This window comes from Mirounga angustirostris, unplaced genomic scaffold (genome assembly GCF_029215605.1).
Source record: "Mirounga angustirostris isolate CCGP_5_RB_7025 unplaced genomic scaffold, mMirAng1.0.hap1 SCAF_13, whole genome shotgun sequence".
Lineage (NCBI taxonomy): Eukaryota > Metazoa > Chordata > Mammalia > Carnivora > Phocidae > Mirounga > Mirounga angustirostris.
In genome coordinates this window covers 78,743,783-78,762,975 of record NW_026991721.1, presented here as the reverse complement: position 1 = coordinate 78,762,975, position 19,193 = coordinate 78,743,783, and the positions used below count along the sequence as shown (strand labels likewise).

The 19,193-nt window shown below is 35.6% G+C and overlaps 1 protein-coding gene across 6 annotated transcripts in view; it reads right to left on the bottom strand.

Moving 5' to 3' along the window:
- ARHGAP42 (Rho GTPase activating protein 42) overlaps nt 1-19,193 on the bottom strand; it is a 319,552-nt gene that overhangs the window by 154,762 nt on the left and 145,597 nt on the right. For 5 of the 6 annotated variants that reach the window (XM_064577200.1, XM_064577196.1, XM_064577197.1 and 2 more), the window contains one exon: nt 14,195-14,266. The exons of the other annotated variant lie outside the window; for it this stretch is intronic. In XM_064577200.1, coding sequence (XP_064433270.1) covers nt 14,195-14,266 — 72 coding nt within the window. The remainder of the gene's footprint in view (nt 1-14,194; nt 14,267-19,193) is intronic. 6 annotated transcript variants of the gene reach the window in all.

Genomic DNA, 19,193 nt, shown 5'->3' with positions numbered 1-19,193 from the left:
AGGAATTAAAACCAAACAGAATTCATCAGCTCAAAGCCTGATAGAAATATAAGTGGCAAAGTAGATAGGAAACTAAAGGTGGAAGATGGGAATCAGCCAAAAAGGAATACTGATACCAGTCTGTGATCTTGTGCCCCAAGAAACACACAGCAACACTCATGAGCACTATCTTTACCCAAAATAAAAAAAGAAAAGAATATCTTTCTCTGAAGGAGTTTACTATTACAATCTAGTCAGAGAAGATGCTGGTACAGTGAGAGAAGTTCATATATGCACAGAATTGACAGGTGAGCACAGAAGGGGAAAGAAATATTTCTTTCACATTCCTCTCCTGGGTCACACCTCTCTGAGGTCATTCAACTATTTCAAACTCAGGGATAATCTCCAACACAGAAAGGGTCACACTAATTAGAGCTGAGGAGCCCAATGAAGTGATACATAGCAGTACTTTTCAAACTTCACTGTGCATTTGAATCAACTAGAGATCTTGTTAAAATGAAGATACTAATTCAGTAAGTCTGGAGTGGGACCGAAGATTCTGTATTGCTAGTAAACTCCCAGTTGGTGCTGATAAACTACATTTTGAATGATAAAGATATGGAGAACACAGTCTCTCTTACTACCACACGGAAAATTAATGATAGGGCAGAGAGAATCAGCCAGGTTCTATAAATATTATCCAAAAGAGAGTTTAAAAGTGAGGCTAAGGAAAAGCTGCAATTAGTCCACTGCTGAAATAGAATGAATGGGGAATTGACATTTTTTAAGTATTATTTTTGTACAAGGCACCTCCACATATACATTAACTCTCACAAATCCTAGGAAGAATAGGTATCACCTTTCACTGGCATGAAAGTTAAGTAACTGTCCTGAAGTCATCAAGTTCACACATGACACAGCCAGGAGTCAAAACCAAGGTCTGTTTGACTCAAAATCTGTGCTTTTTCCTCCAAACCAAAATACTCACTGAAAAGCCAAACTCAGAATACAACCAAACCTGAAGTAGGAATTTTAAGAAGAATCCATGAGAAGCTACAATCTTTCTTTTCTAAACATCAAGTGCTATTTGGTAATTAAAGAAAACATAATTAAGAGATTCCATCCTAAAATTCTAATGTGAGTATTATAGTTAAGCCCCACAGTACATATGAATTTATTTCCCAAAGGAGTCTTGGTCTTTGAGGAATAAATTAAAACCAAAACTTCCCAAAGGCTAAGTAGACAACATAATAGATCAGAAAATACATATAGAAAATTTTCAAAGTATCAATGCATTTGAGCTTAATTTTCAAAAGGGAATACTGTCCTTTCAGATTTTAGTCCATGGCACATCAATAAAAACTAAACAAATACCACTTGGCACTTTAATTCTAACAGATAAAAAAATTCAAGAATTTGGCTTAAAGGGACAATACATCTCACAATGAGCTCACCAGCATTACCAGCTGGGACCAGTTAACCACATTTACCAAATAAGGCAAGTTTTTTCAATGCTTGAAATCTTTCTACAGTGAGCTCACTTCACTTCTCCCTGGGTTTCTACAGTAATTGTAGAGGTCATCTCTCCAACTTAGAGTCAGTAAATCACCAGGCTCTCAAGGCAAGCGTGGGCTGCATGGTCTCTGGAGAGCATTCAGTTTGGCTTCATATTATTACTGACTGGATACAGAAGAGAATGACACAAAATCTACTCTAAAAGCAGGAGCATAAGAAGCTGTCTGTATTAAGCAAAACCTATTGATAAAGTCAGTGAAAGCTGTTTATTAGTGTACAGAAAAATGGTAGGCCTTACCTTATTTCTCTCAATGTATGTGTCTGGTTGCAAACATTCTTGCTATCTAGTGCCCAGTCTTTATGAACATATTCACAAATTTCAATAATTTTGGTTACCAAATGAGTCACTTATCGTACAATCCCAAAACACCAAATAATGTTGCCCATTACTAATGGCTGCTTTTATGTAGTTATAAAATGGAGCACACAAACAAAAGAAATTTAAATGTATGATGAGATTTACCACATTCTTACTTAAAAATAACACTGTTGGGAGGAAGGCTGTCCACATATTTAGCAGTTCCAGTTGCGATTTGAAACCTCAACAAAAGCAAGCATTGTAAAGTGGTTTTTACTTGGCCATCTCTTAATTATTTAGAAATATTCTACTTCAGAGGTAAAAGGGATTCATCTTTTTCTAGGTTGCTATATGCAAAAAACCATAGTTCTAAACTGAGAATATATATTTGGCATCAAAGATAAAAGATTCCCAGGAAGATAGATATGCTTGAAATAAAAAAATCTTGGTGTTTATGACTTTTAGCCACTAATCTGTTCAAAGTCACACCCAATTTTATCTTACAATAAATTCTGTGGTTTTCTAATCTAAGAAGCCAAGTCCTCAAACTCACTTTATTAAGTCTGATACCACATTTGCATGAAGACCTAAAAGACTGCAGAGGTTAAAAATGAAATTTGTTTCAGGACTTAGACTAGACATTGGAAAATTCTTTCTGCAAGGGGCCCCTTTATGTTTTGTGGGCCACATGGGTCTCTGACACCATTGCTATTCAATTCTGCTGTTGTAGGATGAGAGCCACCATAGAGAAACACAAACAAATGGGCAACGCTGTCTTCTAATAAAGCTTTATTTATGGGCACTGAAATCTGACTTCACATAATTTTCACAACACAAAATATTGTTCTCTTAATTTTTCAAACTATTTAAAACTGGTGGTAGAAAAAAATTTCATAAACATTCTAATGCAACTATTGATGAATTATGGGCTGACAGCTAGTTTCTCAGACTCCAGCCTTTCACAGAGCTCCTAAGTTATCTTCTTAAAATACAGACCAAGACTGCGCACATGAGTATCGTATCTGCCATATGAGTAAAGTATCGTGGTTAGGAGCATGGTAGAGATAAACTGCCTGGGTTCAATCCCTGTGCTTTGTCATTTACCAGCTGCCTATTCCTTAACAAATCACATTATTCTCTCTGTGGCTGAAGTGTACTCATTGGTAAGAAGAGATTGAAAATAATAGCCCCTACCTCATAGAGTTGTTGTAAAGATGAAATAAATATATGTGAGCTGCCTAGAATACATCTGATATGTATGATCAATATCTATTATATCCTGTTCATCATTATCATTTTTGTTAACCAAAAAAAAACCAAAACAAAAAACAAAACACACAATGCTCCTTAGTAGCAGCACAAAACTCTCCATTATTCTGCCTCAGCTGAGTATTTCCTGCCTCATTTCTCACTAATTTGCCTTCACCTTCCATTTATATTGGCATGTAAGCTATGGCCCAATACTTATTCATATTATGGGTTATGACATTGGTGGGTTATACAACCAGTTTCATGAGTTATAACTAGAACTTGTTTGAATGAAATAGATGAGAGTAGAATATAATTGAAAATACCAGATTATATCACATGTAGTAACAGAAGTACGTTAGCACATGTATTCATTGAATTACGATGTGAAATGCATTTCTTAATGTGGTTCATGTTGGGGGCCGGGGGGGGAGACCAAAAGCAACAGCTCTAATCACACCGGAATATATCAAGTTTCTAAGCCACATCACCATTATTTTACACCATTATGACTCTTCTCTTTTGTTTGGGATGTTGTTTATCACTTGCACTAACTGGAAGGTTTCTGCTAGCCATTACATTGCACTTGCTGGTGCCAGAACATCACAGAAGTCTTTGCCAACCTCTGCTTGGTTAAAAGAATAAACTGTTCCTTCCACTGTGCTTGTAAATACTATGGGCGTATTTCAGATATACCATTAATTCCATTTCATCATAATTATCTATTTCTCTGTGACTTCTTTTGCTATACTGTTAGTTCCCTGAATGCAGGCATCACATTTTATTTTTGTGTCCCTAGACTTCACACCATGTCTGACAAAGCAGATCAACATTGTCTAGTTGAATGTTTTTGTATCAATAACTTCAGAAGCATGATGGCATGCTAATCAACTTTCTAATGACTCAGAGACAGGCAAGGAGGATTAAGTAGTAGAGGAGAACCTGTTATTAGATGATAAAGTATAGATGACAAAATATCTCATTACTTTGGAATGAAGTAATTGAAACATAGCAAAAGTCTCACCATCAAATCCATAGTCTACTATGCAAGCATGGAATCAAAGTGCTCTACCTTGATTGCTGCTGAGATTTTATTTTGATTTGAGTAAACAATGTGACATGAACAATGAAAAGGTAATTTTATAGGTCACTACTGATATTTTTTTAATATTTTTTTAATGTGGTAGAAACCAGACACCCTTTAGGGCTTCAAGTTCAGTTTTCACTGCTAAATTTTAACAAGAACACTTAAAAACTGAAGCTGTTAACAGGAAACAAGAGTTTGATAAGTTGAAACAATGCCCTATTAAAAATAACTATATGTAACAGTAATGTTCAGCAAATGCAGATGCTTCCTGATACTGACCCTAGCAACTTTGACAATGGGTACTAAGTACATGTTTGTTTGTTTGTTTTTTGCTGGACTAGATATGAAAATTTTCTGTATTTCAGATACAACAAAAGGTTGAATACAGAGAAAGTAGTCTGAAGTTCTTCATAATTTTTAAATCTATCAAAGCTTCCTAAATATTAACTCATTGATTTATAGTCTTTAGAGCATTTCCAATTACTTCAATGTGTACTATATAAAGTTTTAATTCCAATTTGATATACATAAAATATAGGTGAGGGCAATAAAAATAGCCCAATAAAACACCATTAAAATTCAAATGCTGACATAATTCATTTGCAACAACCCTAAAGAATAGATTATAAGGCACAAAAATTAGTATTCTATAAAAATTATTTGGAAAATCCTTCATCTTTCTCCCTTTCCTTTCTTCTAGGAAAGAAGGTGTGTATTGGGGTGATAATAAGCTCTGGAATTTTTGTGTGTTTTCTCAATAAACAAGCAACTATTACAGTATAATATTAAACACAGGAGGGTATTACACACAGAGGGTAGTCATTTTATCAGAGCTCCTCAGTTAACATCAAACGACATGTACTACAAACCCACCTATTCCTGATGCTTGAAATGTAATTCTGTTTATATCTGCAACTTGCTTTGAATTCTAAAATACAAGTGTGAAATAAAATGTTTTGCAATTTTATTGTGTTGAGTTTCCCACAGAAATCAATATGAAGGGGGCGTCTGGGTGGCTCAGTGGTTAAGCATCTGCCTTCGACTCAGGTCATGATCCCAGGGTCCTGGGATTGAGCCCCACATCGGGCTCCCTGCTCAGCGGGAAGCCTGTTTCTCCCTCTCCCACTCCCCCTGCTTGTGTTCCCTCTCTCTCTGTGTCTCTCTCTGTCAAATAAATAAATAAAATCTTTTTAAAAAAAAGAAAGAAAAAGAAATCAATATGAAGATTCCTAAGTGTTTCAGAAAATTTCTAACCATTTAAATTTGAAAAAAAAAAAAAAATCACTGATAGTTTCCCAACCACCTCAAGGACAACTGGAAAGGCAGGGATCACGAACAAAGACGGTGTAAGTAAAAATATCAATGTGTATAATAAATAGAAGCATAAATTCTCATGTAGCAAATTATTCTGCAATAGGGGCAGCCAGTAGATGTGGTAGAGGAAAAGAATGTATCTACAGATAAAAACTCCAACTGTTGAACCAAGGAAACCACCTTGTTTTCTAGAGAAGATATAAAGTACACAGGGGACATTTCCTCAGGGAGATGCTCCATGCGGAGCTTCTGAACTCTCATTGTTGTCCCCCTTGAAATCAAGAGACCTAGAAAATTTTCATTAGTTATTTGGAGTTTCTCCTTCTACCAAATTAACTTTAAGTAACTGGATTTCCTACAGAAAAGACTTCATTATATGGAAACAGGCTTAATTCTTACCCAAGAAGGCTGACCAGCGAAGAATGAGTAAGTTATATTGAATAACAAGGGTTCGCTCTCTAGAACTCTCAGTGTCAATTTTAACAATGATTAGGGAGGGAGGCTCTACTGCATTTCATCAATTACTATTTATGTAGGGCACTTGTAAATTGCATTAAAATGTAATAAGCTATATATTTGACCTACAATTTAGCAAAAGGGGGGACTCCTGGGTGGCTCAGTTTGGATTTCAGCTCAAGTCATGGTCTCAGGGTCCTGAGATCAAGCCCCACATTGGGCTCCACACTCTGTGGGGAGTCAGTCCACTTGATATTCTTTCCCTTTCCCTTCTCCTTCTGCCCCCCCCATTCACGCTCCCTCGAGTTCTCTCTCAAATAAGTAAATTAATCTTTAAAAAACTAGCATAAGGATCTTTTGTAAAAATACAATTTTGGGGGATGCTTAAAATGTTTCCTAAGTATCAGTCTTTAGTCATCAACATAAGGATAATCAGGAGGAAGAAAAGTGATAATCTTACCTTCAATTTATTATAATCAAATTATAGCACAAGAGTTTATCTTCCTGTCTGAGCACATAACAGCCACTTAACAAAGTTATAATGATCTATGTATGTATATAAACATGCATATACATTTAACACATAATGATGTAATAAATATATATTGACTGAGTTGTTCAGCAGAATGCCTTTAAGGTTATGTCCCTATCCAGAAGTCTAACTATGGGAGGCTCAGCTTCCCTAATGGACCAGCAAGCTCTGAAATGTAAAAAACATGATATCTCAGCAATTTTTGAAACATGTACAGACACTGAATGGCACCACCTGCCAAGTAGAGAGACTACTACTGACTCACCCATCCCCGGGAAATGTGATGTGGTTTGTTTTTCTAGTGGAGGCAATGGGGTCAATTAGAACTAATTCTCACCCCACAAGTTGTTGTAAGGATGATAAAACACACAATAAACTATCAAAAAATGCATTTACATTCCCATGATAAAGGCAGGTACAGTATGCTGCCCAAATTACTGAATTAGAGAGCAGGAGGCTTGGACTTGAGTCCCCAGCTAAAGCACATGCGTACCTCTGGATTGTTGGCAATGCTTCTTGATCTTTCTGGGTGTCAAGTTAGTCCTGTGGAAAATGATACTTCCTAACTTCCTACTTTGTAGAACTGAGTGTTATAAATTATAAGTAACGTCCAGGTAAGGCCCTCTAGCTTGGTAACCCTGTGAACCACATTTAACATTCAACGAATCGACACTACTTTGTCTGCCTGTAAAACAAAATAAGGCAAACTAAACTACATGAACAATGACCTTGTTTTTACTGAAATACTTTGATTACTACTAACAGAAAATATATAACATGAATACTAAGGATTAACTATAAGAGCAACTGACATCTTAGTGCTTACTATGTAGAAGAAATTATGTGAAGAAATTTATGTGAAATGTCAAATTACGCTATCACATCAATCCTATGAAGATGGTCCTATTATTGTCTCCATTTTTTTGGAGGGGGAAAGGTAAAAAAAATGTAATTTACCCAAGTTCACAGTTCCTGAGTATTATGTGTCAGGTTTTGATCTCAAGTTTGCATGACTCTGTAGAACTTGCTGGTAAATTATAAGACATTATCCTACTCTCCAAATGAGCTAACCAGCCAATTTTCCTTCTTTAAGAATAAAGGAATTAATTAATATTTCTTGAGCATCAAACATGTAGTGGTCCTACTAAACAACTGTATAGGTTTTATCTCATTTCTGTTTAAAAAATGAATATACTCCTTACTAGCTACATGACCTCAGCCCATTTGCTTAACTTCTCTGCAACTCAGCTTATTCATCTACAAAATGCGTTTAACAGTTTTCCTATCTAATATGCTGGATGAGAGGATTAAATGAGTCTCAAGTAAAGCAGTACTTGGTTAACTATTATGAAGGGTATTATTATTATTGTTATTACTGTTTTATTATTATTATTATTGTTTAAAAAAAGACCAAATAACAAAAATCAACAATTCTCAAACTCCATATAATAGGTTCTAATGATAGAAAGTACAATAAAGAGAATTATAAGTAGTTTCAAAACAACTATCAAATGGTTTATAATTTGCCCTGAAAATTCAGCCCCAGAGAACATCTGTCCAGGAAAGACTAAGCTCAGCAGGCATCAGCAGGACATGAAAAACCAATCCTGACCATCCTCTGTAGAACTTATTGACAACTGGAGGAAAAGTAAGGTGATCTACTAACTCCATACTCTACGCTATAAACCACAATTTTTTTAGATTGTTCCCATCATGAGTCCAATGTATACCCATTAAATTAGATTAATAACTCAGTCAAGTGGCAAAAACTTTTTAATTTGGAATAACTAAAGTATCTGTAATCCTTCTAGATTCTCTAAGTCATTTGTATATTTGAGACAGCAAATTAGACTGAAGCCATTTTTTGCATGATAGAAATCTAAGACTGTAACAAATTAATCATAATTCTCCATAAATTTTAGATAGTACATACTAAAATAATTATATATGCAAGACATGTTTAAAAATAATACATGCTCAGAGACAGAACCAAACTCTACTATGGAGAAAACAAAGGGACAAGAATCATCGGGTTCCATTACAGTCTTCAACATAAAACCAACATAGGGGCGCCTGGGTGGCTCAGTCGTTAAGCGTCTGCCTTCGGCTCAGGTCATGATCCCAGGCTCCTGGGATCGAGCCCCACATCGGGTTCCCTGCTCAGCGGGAAGCCTGCTCCTCCCTCTCCCACTCCCCCTGCTTGTGTTCCCTCTCTGGCTGTGTCTCTCTCTGTCAAATAAATAAAATCTTTAAAAAAAAAAACCAACATAAACAAAATCAAGTCCTATTGTGAAATGACTAATATCATATTGTTTATTTTTCTATTAAAACCACAGAACAATATTCATATGATTTCTATTAAGGTCTACTTAAAAATGAAAACCAGTCTTGAAAAACATTTCCCATAGAAATGAAAATGTCTTTTATGGGCAGTATTTCTCAAGTCTCTTACCTCTACTGAAGTAAGTCAGTATTAAGTGTCTACTGTGTGCTGAGGAAAATTAAAAATCAAATGAAATACGAAATACATTAACTAGGCTTGATTCAAAGTGGGCAAGTTTGAAACATAAAGTGGGCATACTTGAAAAATTTTTATAATTTAGATACATTTCTCATTGAATCATGTTTGCTAAAGGTAAGGAAAATAAAGTATTTCACAAAAGAGTATTCTAAAGAACAGTAGTGGAGGAGTCAAAACACTATTGATCTGAGGAATTGAGTTCTAATCCTCACTGTGCCAATAACCAGCTGCTCAGTCTGTTCATATGCGGAAAATGAGTCCTTGGTCTCCTGAAAGTCAGTTCCATCACTTAAAATATGTAACAGACTGGTATGTATGTATGTATGTTTACACTATTTCTCCTAATGTATCTGTCTTTGAGTAGGAACTCAGATACGGAGCACTACTTATATTTTAGAGTCTGCCAGTTTATGTAATAACAGGTGTAGATAGGACTTAAAATGGATTCTCCCTGGGGACAAGGAGGAGGGTTTTTTTTTTTTAATGCAATTAAATATAGTTGTCAATTTATACAAAAAGTGTACAAACAAGTTATAATCCATTTTGCTCTGTTATAATGCTGCTCTGGATATATTTCTATTGTGAAAATTTTAGTTTGCATTAATCATTCTGGATAACTACTCTCTCCTCATTTTTAGAATTGAAATCCTCAGTGTAACAGGATACAAATTAAAGAAACCAAACATTCAATTCTATAGTCTGACCCATGTAATATGTCAGGCCTGCAAACAATTCCAATCTGCATCTACCAGCACACTATGAACCTCTACAGAAATACACTTTTGCAACTGTTTATAATTTTATCTATTCAAAAAATAGGAACCACCTCCTCTATCCTTTAGTTCAGCAACCCCCATCATTCATCTTTGCTAATGGTTCTCAATGGTGCTTGTTCTCCACAACTGTAACTCACACAGCAAAGTATCAGGTGTCTCAAAGTCCATGGAACAAACTACAAAGGAAATGTTTGTGGTCAATAGACCTTATCCACTTCAGTTAAATAGGATCACATGGTTGTGAGGAGTGGGCTACTTAGACTCAGCATTTTCTACTTGGCTCAAGCTGAAGAGGTCATTGACTGCAGTGGAAGAGTCTACACGTAACTGACACTCTTGTTTTCCAGCTAACTCATTAGCCTGAACACCCTTGCTCAAAACCTCTACTTTACAGACCGTAAAAAGCAGCAGAGTGTCATTTGGAGAATTAATTCTATTTACCAAGAAAATACATAGGTAAAACAAGGAATAAAGCAATAGAAAAAAATAAACACCTTCAAATATTTTCATTTCTACCACGATATTTCTGCAATACCAAAATAAAACTGACCCATACATGTATTTCAGAAGAAAATACCTGGTTTTTACTCACTTTATTGAACAAGGACTACTTAGCAGCTTACAAACAATTTAGTACTAAGAGCATCAGGCAGATGAAGTACACAGAACTACCGCAACCAAAAGGCCAAGTGCAATAACATTTAGGTTCAAGATTTCATTTGAACTCATTTATAACAGCAAGTTTAAAATACCTCCCCCAATGACTAGGCAAAGGCATAGTATACTGTGTGTGCTCTCAGCTGATATGCCCAGCAACTGAGATATTTAAAAAATAAAATGATAATAATAAAATAAAAAATAAAAATAAAATAAAATAAAATGGGTGTAATTATGCATGTTATTTTAACTATAGCTAACTTAAAACTTTAAATAGGAATAATCCATACACATGTAAAATCTACTATTTTAGATGGACCATAACACTTGGAATATTCTGTACTAAAGACTTTTTCACAGAGCTCTTTAATTTTTTTTATTAAAGGTTTTTATTTATTTGAGAGAGAGAGAGATTGAGCATGTGCGCAAGCAGGAGGAGAGGCAGAGGGAAAGACAATACTGAAGCCAACTCCCCACTGAGCATAGAGCCCCCACACAGGGCTCAATCCCAGGACCCTGAGATCATGACCTGAGCCAAAACCATGAGTTGGACGCTTAACCAACTGAGCCACTCAGGTGCCCCACAAAGCTCTTCAATTTTAAAAAAATATCATTGAAGTGAGACATTGTAAATTGGGGCTCTAAAGTAAAGTAAAGTAAAATTCCTTAATTTCAGAAACATAGTCTGACTTCCTAGCTCTGTGATCTGTTGAGGTCACTTCATCATTTTCCTCATTGTGAAAGCAGGTGTAACACCAATACTCACCACACGGGTTGCTTAGAAGAACCTAATTAAGTCACAGATGTAATAGTTCAGTGAAAACCCCTAAAATTATAGTTGTAAATAAAGATTAGCTACTACTATTCTTTAATTTTATTTAATTATTTGACAGAGAGAGACACAGCGAGAGAGGGAACACAAGCAGGGGGAGGGGGAGAGGGAGAAGCAGGCTTCCTGCTGAGCAGGGAGCCCAATGCGAGGCTCGATCCCAGGACCCTGGGATCATGACCTGAGCCGAAGGCAGACACTTAACAACTAAGCCACCCAGGCGCCCCTAGCTACTACTATTCTTGAAAAAACTTTTCCTTGCTCTGAACACATTGAACATTTTTATTTTCTTCCTACTTCCGCCCTTCCTTCTCAACCTCCTTATCTGTCCTGTTTTTCTCTCCCAAAACATCAAATGTTAAATTCTCATATTATACAGAACCTAGAGGTCCTCTTCTCATTCTATTCTTTCCCAGAAAAAAATCTAATTTTACCTCCCATGATTTTAATTACTAACTAGAAGGCAATAATTCCCAAATGTGTATTTCTAATTCAGATCTGAATATACATGTGCCAACTCAACATCTCCACTTGGGTGTCCTGGAGGAACTTCAAACTCATTATGTCTAAAAGCAAACTCACCATTTTTGCCACCCAAACATAAATGTTGCCTATCTCAGTAAGTCACTCCAAAAATCATCCAGTTATACAACCCAGGACCCTAAGAGTAAACCCTGAAATGTCCTGTTCCTTACCTCCCAGTATGTAACCCATTTCCTACCTCTCCCATTTTACCTCTGAAATACATCCCTTTGTCTCCACAGCCACTATCACCTTCTGAATCTAAAGTTACTATCCAAGAGCCTCCAAATTGGTTTCCCAAAGCAGTCCTACGCCTCCAATCCCAGCATGACAGGCAACATCTAAAATGCAAATATAAAAATATAAAACAAAACAAAATAAAATAAAAAGCAAGTATCACTCCTCTAGCTACAACTTTTCTTTGGCTTGTCAGTGCCCTCAGAATAAGGAGCAAAATACCACAGATCATTAATAAAGCTGGGCACATGCCCTTTGTCTCCGCTGTCCTCTATATTCCTAACATCCTGGATGTTTTTCTTCTAAAATGCTAGGCTCTATCCTCCTTTAAGGCCTTTATTCATACCCACTGTGTTCCCTCTTTGGGAATATGAAAGGTTTTTCCCTTCCTGCCCCTGAACCCCCATTTCTAGCTATTTCTTTATCATTTAGTTCGCTGTTTAATCAATACTTCCTCCAGAAGGTGTTTCCTGGTTCTCTGGACAAGGTCAGTTTTATTAATTATACTCTCACAAAGCACTCTTTACTCTTGAATTACAATCCTCAGTGCATTTGTAATCACTCTGGAGTCTGCTTTCCACAAGAGATAATAAGGGACACAACAGCAGGCAAGCCTGTCTTGTTTACAACTGTATCCCTTAATCTTATCAAACACCATGCTTGCCAAAAGTGCAACAGCCATGATATTGATAAATGTTGGCTGAATTAATTAACATAAAAAATGTTCTGGTTTAGTCCTTAACTTGATAATGGCTTATAATTTGTAGAAAAATGCACATAAAACTAATTCAAGACAGACTGTGCTAGCTTTTTACAGTAAATAAGCAAAAAAAATGCCCGATTCTATAAGAAAGATTATCAGTTCTGGAAGGGGAACAAATATGAGGAAGGCTTCTTTCTAGTGCTGGGGTATGAATGAAGCCATGGAGAGCTACCAGGATTTCAACAAGCGAACAGCAAAAAATATTCCAGGGAGAGAGAAATTGGGGCAAAGCCATAGACCTAGTCAGGGTATAAAGAGAGACTGTGAGAAGACAATGTGCCTGAGTGGGGAGGTGTGCTGAAATATAGCAAATGGGCACACTGTGAAAAGCTGGAAAACTTTCATTATCAGAATCAAAGTGTCTCTCAAGGAGGACCACTGAAAACTTCATCACTGAAGAATGATGAAGACAGCAAAAACATGTTAACTGATTAAGATTCAGGTGTGTGGAGACCAACTAGTAAGTGATTTCAATATTTCAGATGTAAGGGGAAGGAGGAAAGGAGGAAAAATAATTCTGCAATAGAATAAACAACACTGCTCAAATGGGGAAGGGGTAGATCATTGACTAAATGGAAAATCAAAATAGAGAAAAGATGGAGAAAGGATGGGAGATGATGATTTCTATTTTGGAAACCCTAAATTTTATGTCCTAATGCTGACCAGGTAAAGTGTAGACCCAAGAAAGAAGATGCAATTTCAAAAATTATCAGGCTCAGGGTAATTTTAATTGGTCCATAATCAATTAAGCATTAATGCAAAGTCTTGAGAAACATGTCAAAAGTTATTTCACAGACACATTTTTTAAAGACTTATTTATTTGAAAGACAGGGCACAAGTAGGAGGGGCAGAGGGAGAAGGAGAAAGATTCCCAAACATACTCCATGCATGAAGCCCAACACAGGGCTTGATCTCAGGACCCTGAAATCATGACCTGAGCTGAAACCACGAGGGGGACACCTAACCAACTGTGCCACCCAGGCGCCCCTCACAAACATATTTTTATTAATAATGAAAAAATACCAAAAAAATAATAAAAGTTATTTTATGATTACTGCCTGAGTTTTCAATATACCCTATACCTAATTTTTATTTTGTATGGTTACGGAAAAAGCTCCTCAATTTTACCTTAATTTCATGCTCTTTAAAATAGTTAATTTCCTACAATTGTTGGGATGGAAGGAACTCACTTATAACATGCTGACTTTCTCTATTAGTAGAAGAATATCCTTTATGTTTAAAAGAATTCCAATCTTTATAATAGGCTCTGTGCAAAAGTTAAAAGTGATGTACAGAATTTTTTAAAAGGTCATTCTAATTTCAAAAATGTTAACATCTGAAAGTATGTCATCTTTAATTATCAGGAGGATATCTGAAGAATAATAAAATATAACACTTACTTTTGCTGCACCTATCTGTTCTTTGCGAAATTTCTCAAGTGGAGCAATTAATACATCATTAGCGTTTTGAATCTGAAATTAAAAATGAAATACATTAACTTCTGTATAATTTCATGCAAATATTAAAAAACAGATAGCTCCTTTATTCAACATACTTCAGTAAACAGCTTTTGTTCTCTTGTTGGCTTCTACAAATGAAATAAAAATGCCTTGCATGTTGTATAGTATTTTCTGTTTTATAAGGTTGTTTTCACAAATTATTTCACTTAATTCCAACAATAATGTGAATAATGGACAAGTACACATGTTCAGATCCTAGTCTGAAATTTAATTTCATATTCTAAGATGTAACTAAGAAGTAACAGATATTAAATTACAAATACCTTTAATTACACTGGTATAATGCAGTCAATTTAAGCATCATTTTAAAATTGAGCCATATAAAGCTCTTCTATTTGTCACTATAATGTTATTCTACAGCTGCAAATAAAATAAGGCTCATTTTTTTCTACTTAATTAGATTTCTTACACTTGGGATTTGCCTGAATGTTCATATATTTCCAACCCTACTATAATAGTACCTGATTTCATTTCAATGAACAGTATTTTAGCCCCAAACTCCAAATTGGGATTTACTAACACTTTAAAACAGATAAATATTTTAATTTGGATCTGTGAGAATATTGTGAAGAAGGAGTTTTCATTGTGGGAGCCAGGAACTGAATGCAAGAGACAGACATTTCTAAGAAAAACAGTATGCTGGGAGGAAATCTTCAACTGAAAAAACCTTTAGAAATCACTAAAATTAAACATAAGATCTTAAATGTTCTCAACACACACAAAAAATGGTAATTATGTGACAGCATGGAAGTGTTAGCTAATGCCCTGATGGTAATCATTTTGCAATATATACATGTAGCAAGTCAACCTATGCACCTTAAACTTACACAATATTATATGTCCATGACATCTCAATAAAACTGAAGGGATATTTATAGTTAACAAACAAAATTTATAGTTTACCACTGTGATAATATGATCTATTATATAATTAGCAAATGCTAAGATGAAGAGAAAACCCTATTTTTTAAAATATATAACTCTTTTAAAATAGGTTGAATAATATATAGGAGTTCCTTATATCATTCTTACAACTTTAATGTAAGTCTAAAATTATATCAAAACTCTAAAATTTCAATGAAAGTGTTTTACTTTCACTTATTTTCACTGAACTTACTATTCTCTAGTCAAGTTTTATTTCTCAAATTCCATATCTAAATGCACAAAGATAGTATACACAAAAATAAAAACTAGAGTGTTAGTGCCTTCCATGATTATCATTCTCCAATTCGCAGAAAAATAATATGACAAATCTTGAAGAGAGGACTTTAACTCCTTATATAAAGACATATAAAGTAGATCAATGCTCAAAATCCTTTCTAAGATTTTTTTTTTTTAATTTATTTGACAGAGAAAGACACAGCGAGAGAGGGAACACAAACGGGGAGTGGGAGAGGGAGAAGCAGACTCCCTGCCGAGCAGGGAGCCCGATGCGGGACTCGATCCCGGGACTCCAGGATCATGACCTGAGCCGAAGGCAGTCGCTTAACCAACTGAGCCACCCAGGCGCCCTCAAAATCCTTTCTAAGACATCAACAACAGACTGTAGATACCTCTGACATCCATCACCTAATACCCATTTGTGAGCTCAGATAGGCATCCCTCCAGATACACTGTGAATGCATCTTTCTAGAGAGAGATGATTGGAAAGTAGCAAAGTAGCTCACTTTTAATTCTCAGGCTCTACATCTTCTTTGCCCTCATGAAACCCCAAATACATAAACACACGCACACACCCGTGCATGCATGCACACACACACACGCACGCACACACATCTGCTTCTAAACTTAAGATTTGCATAAGGTGAAAGACAATGTCATGAACACTCATGTGTAATTTGGAAAAATGATAACAATAAAGGCTAACATTTACTGAATGTTTATGATATGCTGGAAACAAGCATGATATAATATATTTAAAGTTAGTGAATTTAAACAGGGAGATATTTCTCAAGTGGTAAAAACTCCAATAATAAGGATGTTGAATAAGATGATATGCAATAAACAATGAATCATGGAACACTACATCAGAAACTAATGATGTAATGTATGGTGATTAACATAACATAATTTAAAAAAAAAGATGATATGCCTAGCACAAGTACATATATTTAAAATCAAGACAACCTGGGTTTAAATTGGGGCCTATTTCTACAAGCTGCTGTTTAACCATTCTGAGCATCAGCTGCAACACCTACCCCACAACTTAACTTGGTTCTAAAGACTAAGATAATGAATGTAAAACACTTATTTCAGTGTCTTAATATTGATATTAATAGTGCTCAAAATTTATAGCTTTTAATACCTCCAAACTGATATAGATAATTAATCTCATTCTGTATTTACCTACTGAGTAGACTTCTGTATCTGAATCTACAATATTACCCTTTGACTGAAGTGTATCTATGCGCACATTATGAGAAGGTATTTTCCCATAAAAGTCCTGAAAGACAGATGGCCTTGGCTCTCCCATATCCAATCACTAGGTACTTATGTACATGCCAAGCACATTGATGAGGTCTATGATAAAGGGAAAAAACTAAGGCATAGACTAAACCTTCCAGAAATGTAATGTCTATTTGAGAAGAGAGGAAAATTTTATTCATTCAACAAATATTTGATGCTCTTAAAACACTGCTAAAATATTTGGAAAAATTGAAAGACAAAACTGATTAGTTTTGCATGATAAACTATGGAGAACAGGATTTTGACACCAGTAAACATCCTTGAGAACTAAATGAGTCAAGGTAGGATTTGGATGGTGAATGTGAACTGGATACACTGAAGAGACAAAAATATTCTAGAAATAAGGAACACCATAAATAAAGGCAAGGGGATAGAACTAAGCCTGATATGTGGGAAGGGAGAGTGCAATGCAGAAAAAAAAAGCAATTTATTAAGCACTCATTAAGAGTCAATCATGACTGTGAGTGCATTGACCTAGTTACAGGCCCTCAGTTAACTTTTGAAAAATGGGAATACAGAATGAATATGAAGTATGTCAAACAGTTCTGGCACATAACATGCTTTATAGAATTAATACATTATTATCAACTAACAAGAACATTATCTAGCTGGAGAAAAGTGTATATATATTTTTAGTAGGAAACTCAGTTGGAATAAGGAAAAGATACCCATAATCTAGGAAGAACAGCCTTAACGTGGAATCCCTGCTGGCTTCTAAACAGAAAATTCATGTTGTAAAAACCTGTTCTAGGAAGCCAGGAATATGTGGGATCGTTTGAGAATGAAGAGATGCCAGGTGAATAGATGGGAGTGGAACTCAAGTTTGAAATAATTAGGTACTAGGATCAGGTACCTGCAGTGTTGAGGAACAGCTAATAGGGAATGGCAGTGTTCTCAGAAAACAGAAAAAGACCCAGAGGGAGAGGAATCAAAGGGGACATTAAGAGGTTTTGCCTCAGGCACTGAACTTTCGCATCACATTAAGAATGAGGGTAAATGAGGTAAAGAGTATGTTTGAGGGAGAAGGAATAAAGATAATGAATTTCACTTTGGATCTACTATGTTCGATGCCATGGGAAGACTCCAATATTTTGGCAGAATATGCCATCTCAAAATAACAGAGTTAATCAATATGAAAGAAATATTTTTATTGGGAAGAGAAGGATTAGGAAAGGGACCAATTGATAGATCCATATACTAAGACATTGGCACCACACTAGTATCCAGTGATTTCAATCTCTGCCACATGTAAATATGACCTGGGAATAAAACAAAACCTGAGGATATAACACATGAGATGTGAATTAACAACCACCCTATGAGGCAGTTATTATTCCTTAACCCAATTTTCTTCATTTTTTTCCTTTTGTTTTTGCATTTGTTCATTTTTCTCCTCTTTCTTTCTCTCCTACTCTCATTCTATAATGTGAAACTGAAGGAATAAAAAAAAATAAATCTCAGTGTTTTCATCCCTATACCTCTTAAGATGTTTATAAAAATTAAAGGAGAAATACACATTTTTAAAATAACAGGCATAGATTTGACACATGACAGCCTTTGGAAAAATGTTTCCTTCTTCACAGAATTTGCAATGTCTACTATGTGTTCAGTCTTAAATTTCCCAAGATTTTTTTTTTTTTTAAGATTTTATTTATTAGACAGAGAGACACAGCGAGAGAGGGAACACAAGCAGGGGGAGTGGGAGAGGGAGAAGCAGGCTTCCCACAGAGGAGGGAGCCCGATGCGGGGTTCTATCCAAGGACCCTGAGATCATGACCTGAGCCGAAGGCAGACGCTTAACAACTGAGCCACCAGGCGCCCCACATTTCCCATGATTTAAAGTGTAGTTCTTCAAAGGTAGAAACTGAATTGAAATTAATTTAACAGAAAAGTACTGATCTACTGGATAGATAATAGTTAAACAGGAACCTATTTTTTTTCCATAAGCCAGTATAACATATGTGTTGTTTTAGATCTCAAATATCATGCTTTTTTGTGTGCAGTCAATGAACCGCTGTTCACAACACGTGAATCTAAACTCAAGACATCAAAATGGAAATGCCAACAACACTTTTCAAAGGGCACAAAGTGGATTTACAATCCAATTTGGCTGCTTCTGATCCTTACTTTGTACATCCCCCAGGGAATGCATGCTTTTCATCCCCACAAACTGGTCAATCACATGGACAAAATTCTTCAATTCTGAAGTAATCCAAGTGTAAATTAAAGGTGTTTAAAATTTTAGCAGGTTTAAAAGAGGTACTGCTGCTACTGCATAATAAAGGAAAATGACATACAAAATGGTGGAAAACTATAATTAAAACGTGAATCAGGGTACAACTCTGGTGACTTTACTTTCGTAAGGTCTAAAAAAAAAATCTAGAGAAATGAAATTTTGGCTCACATGGAACTT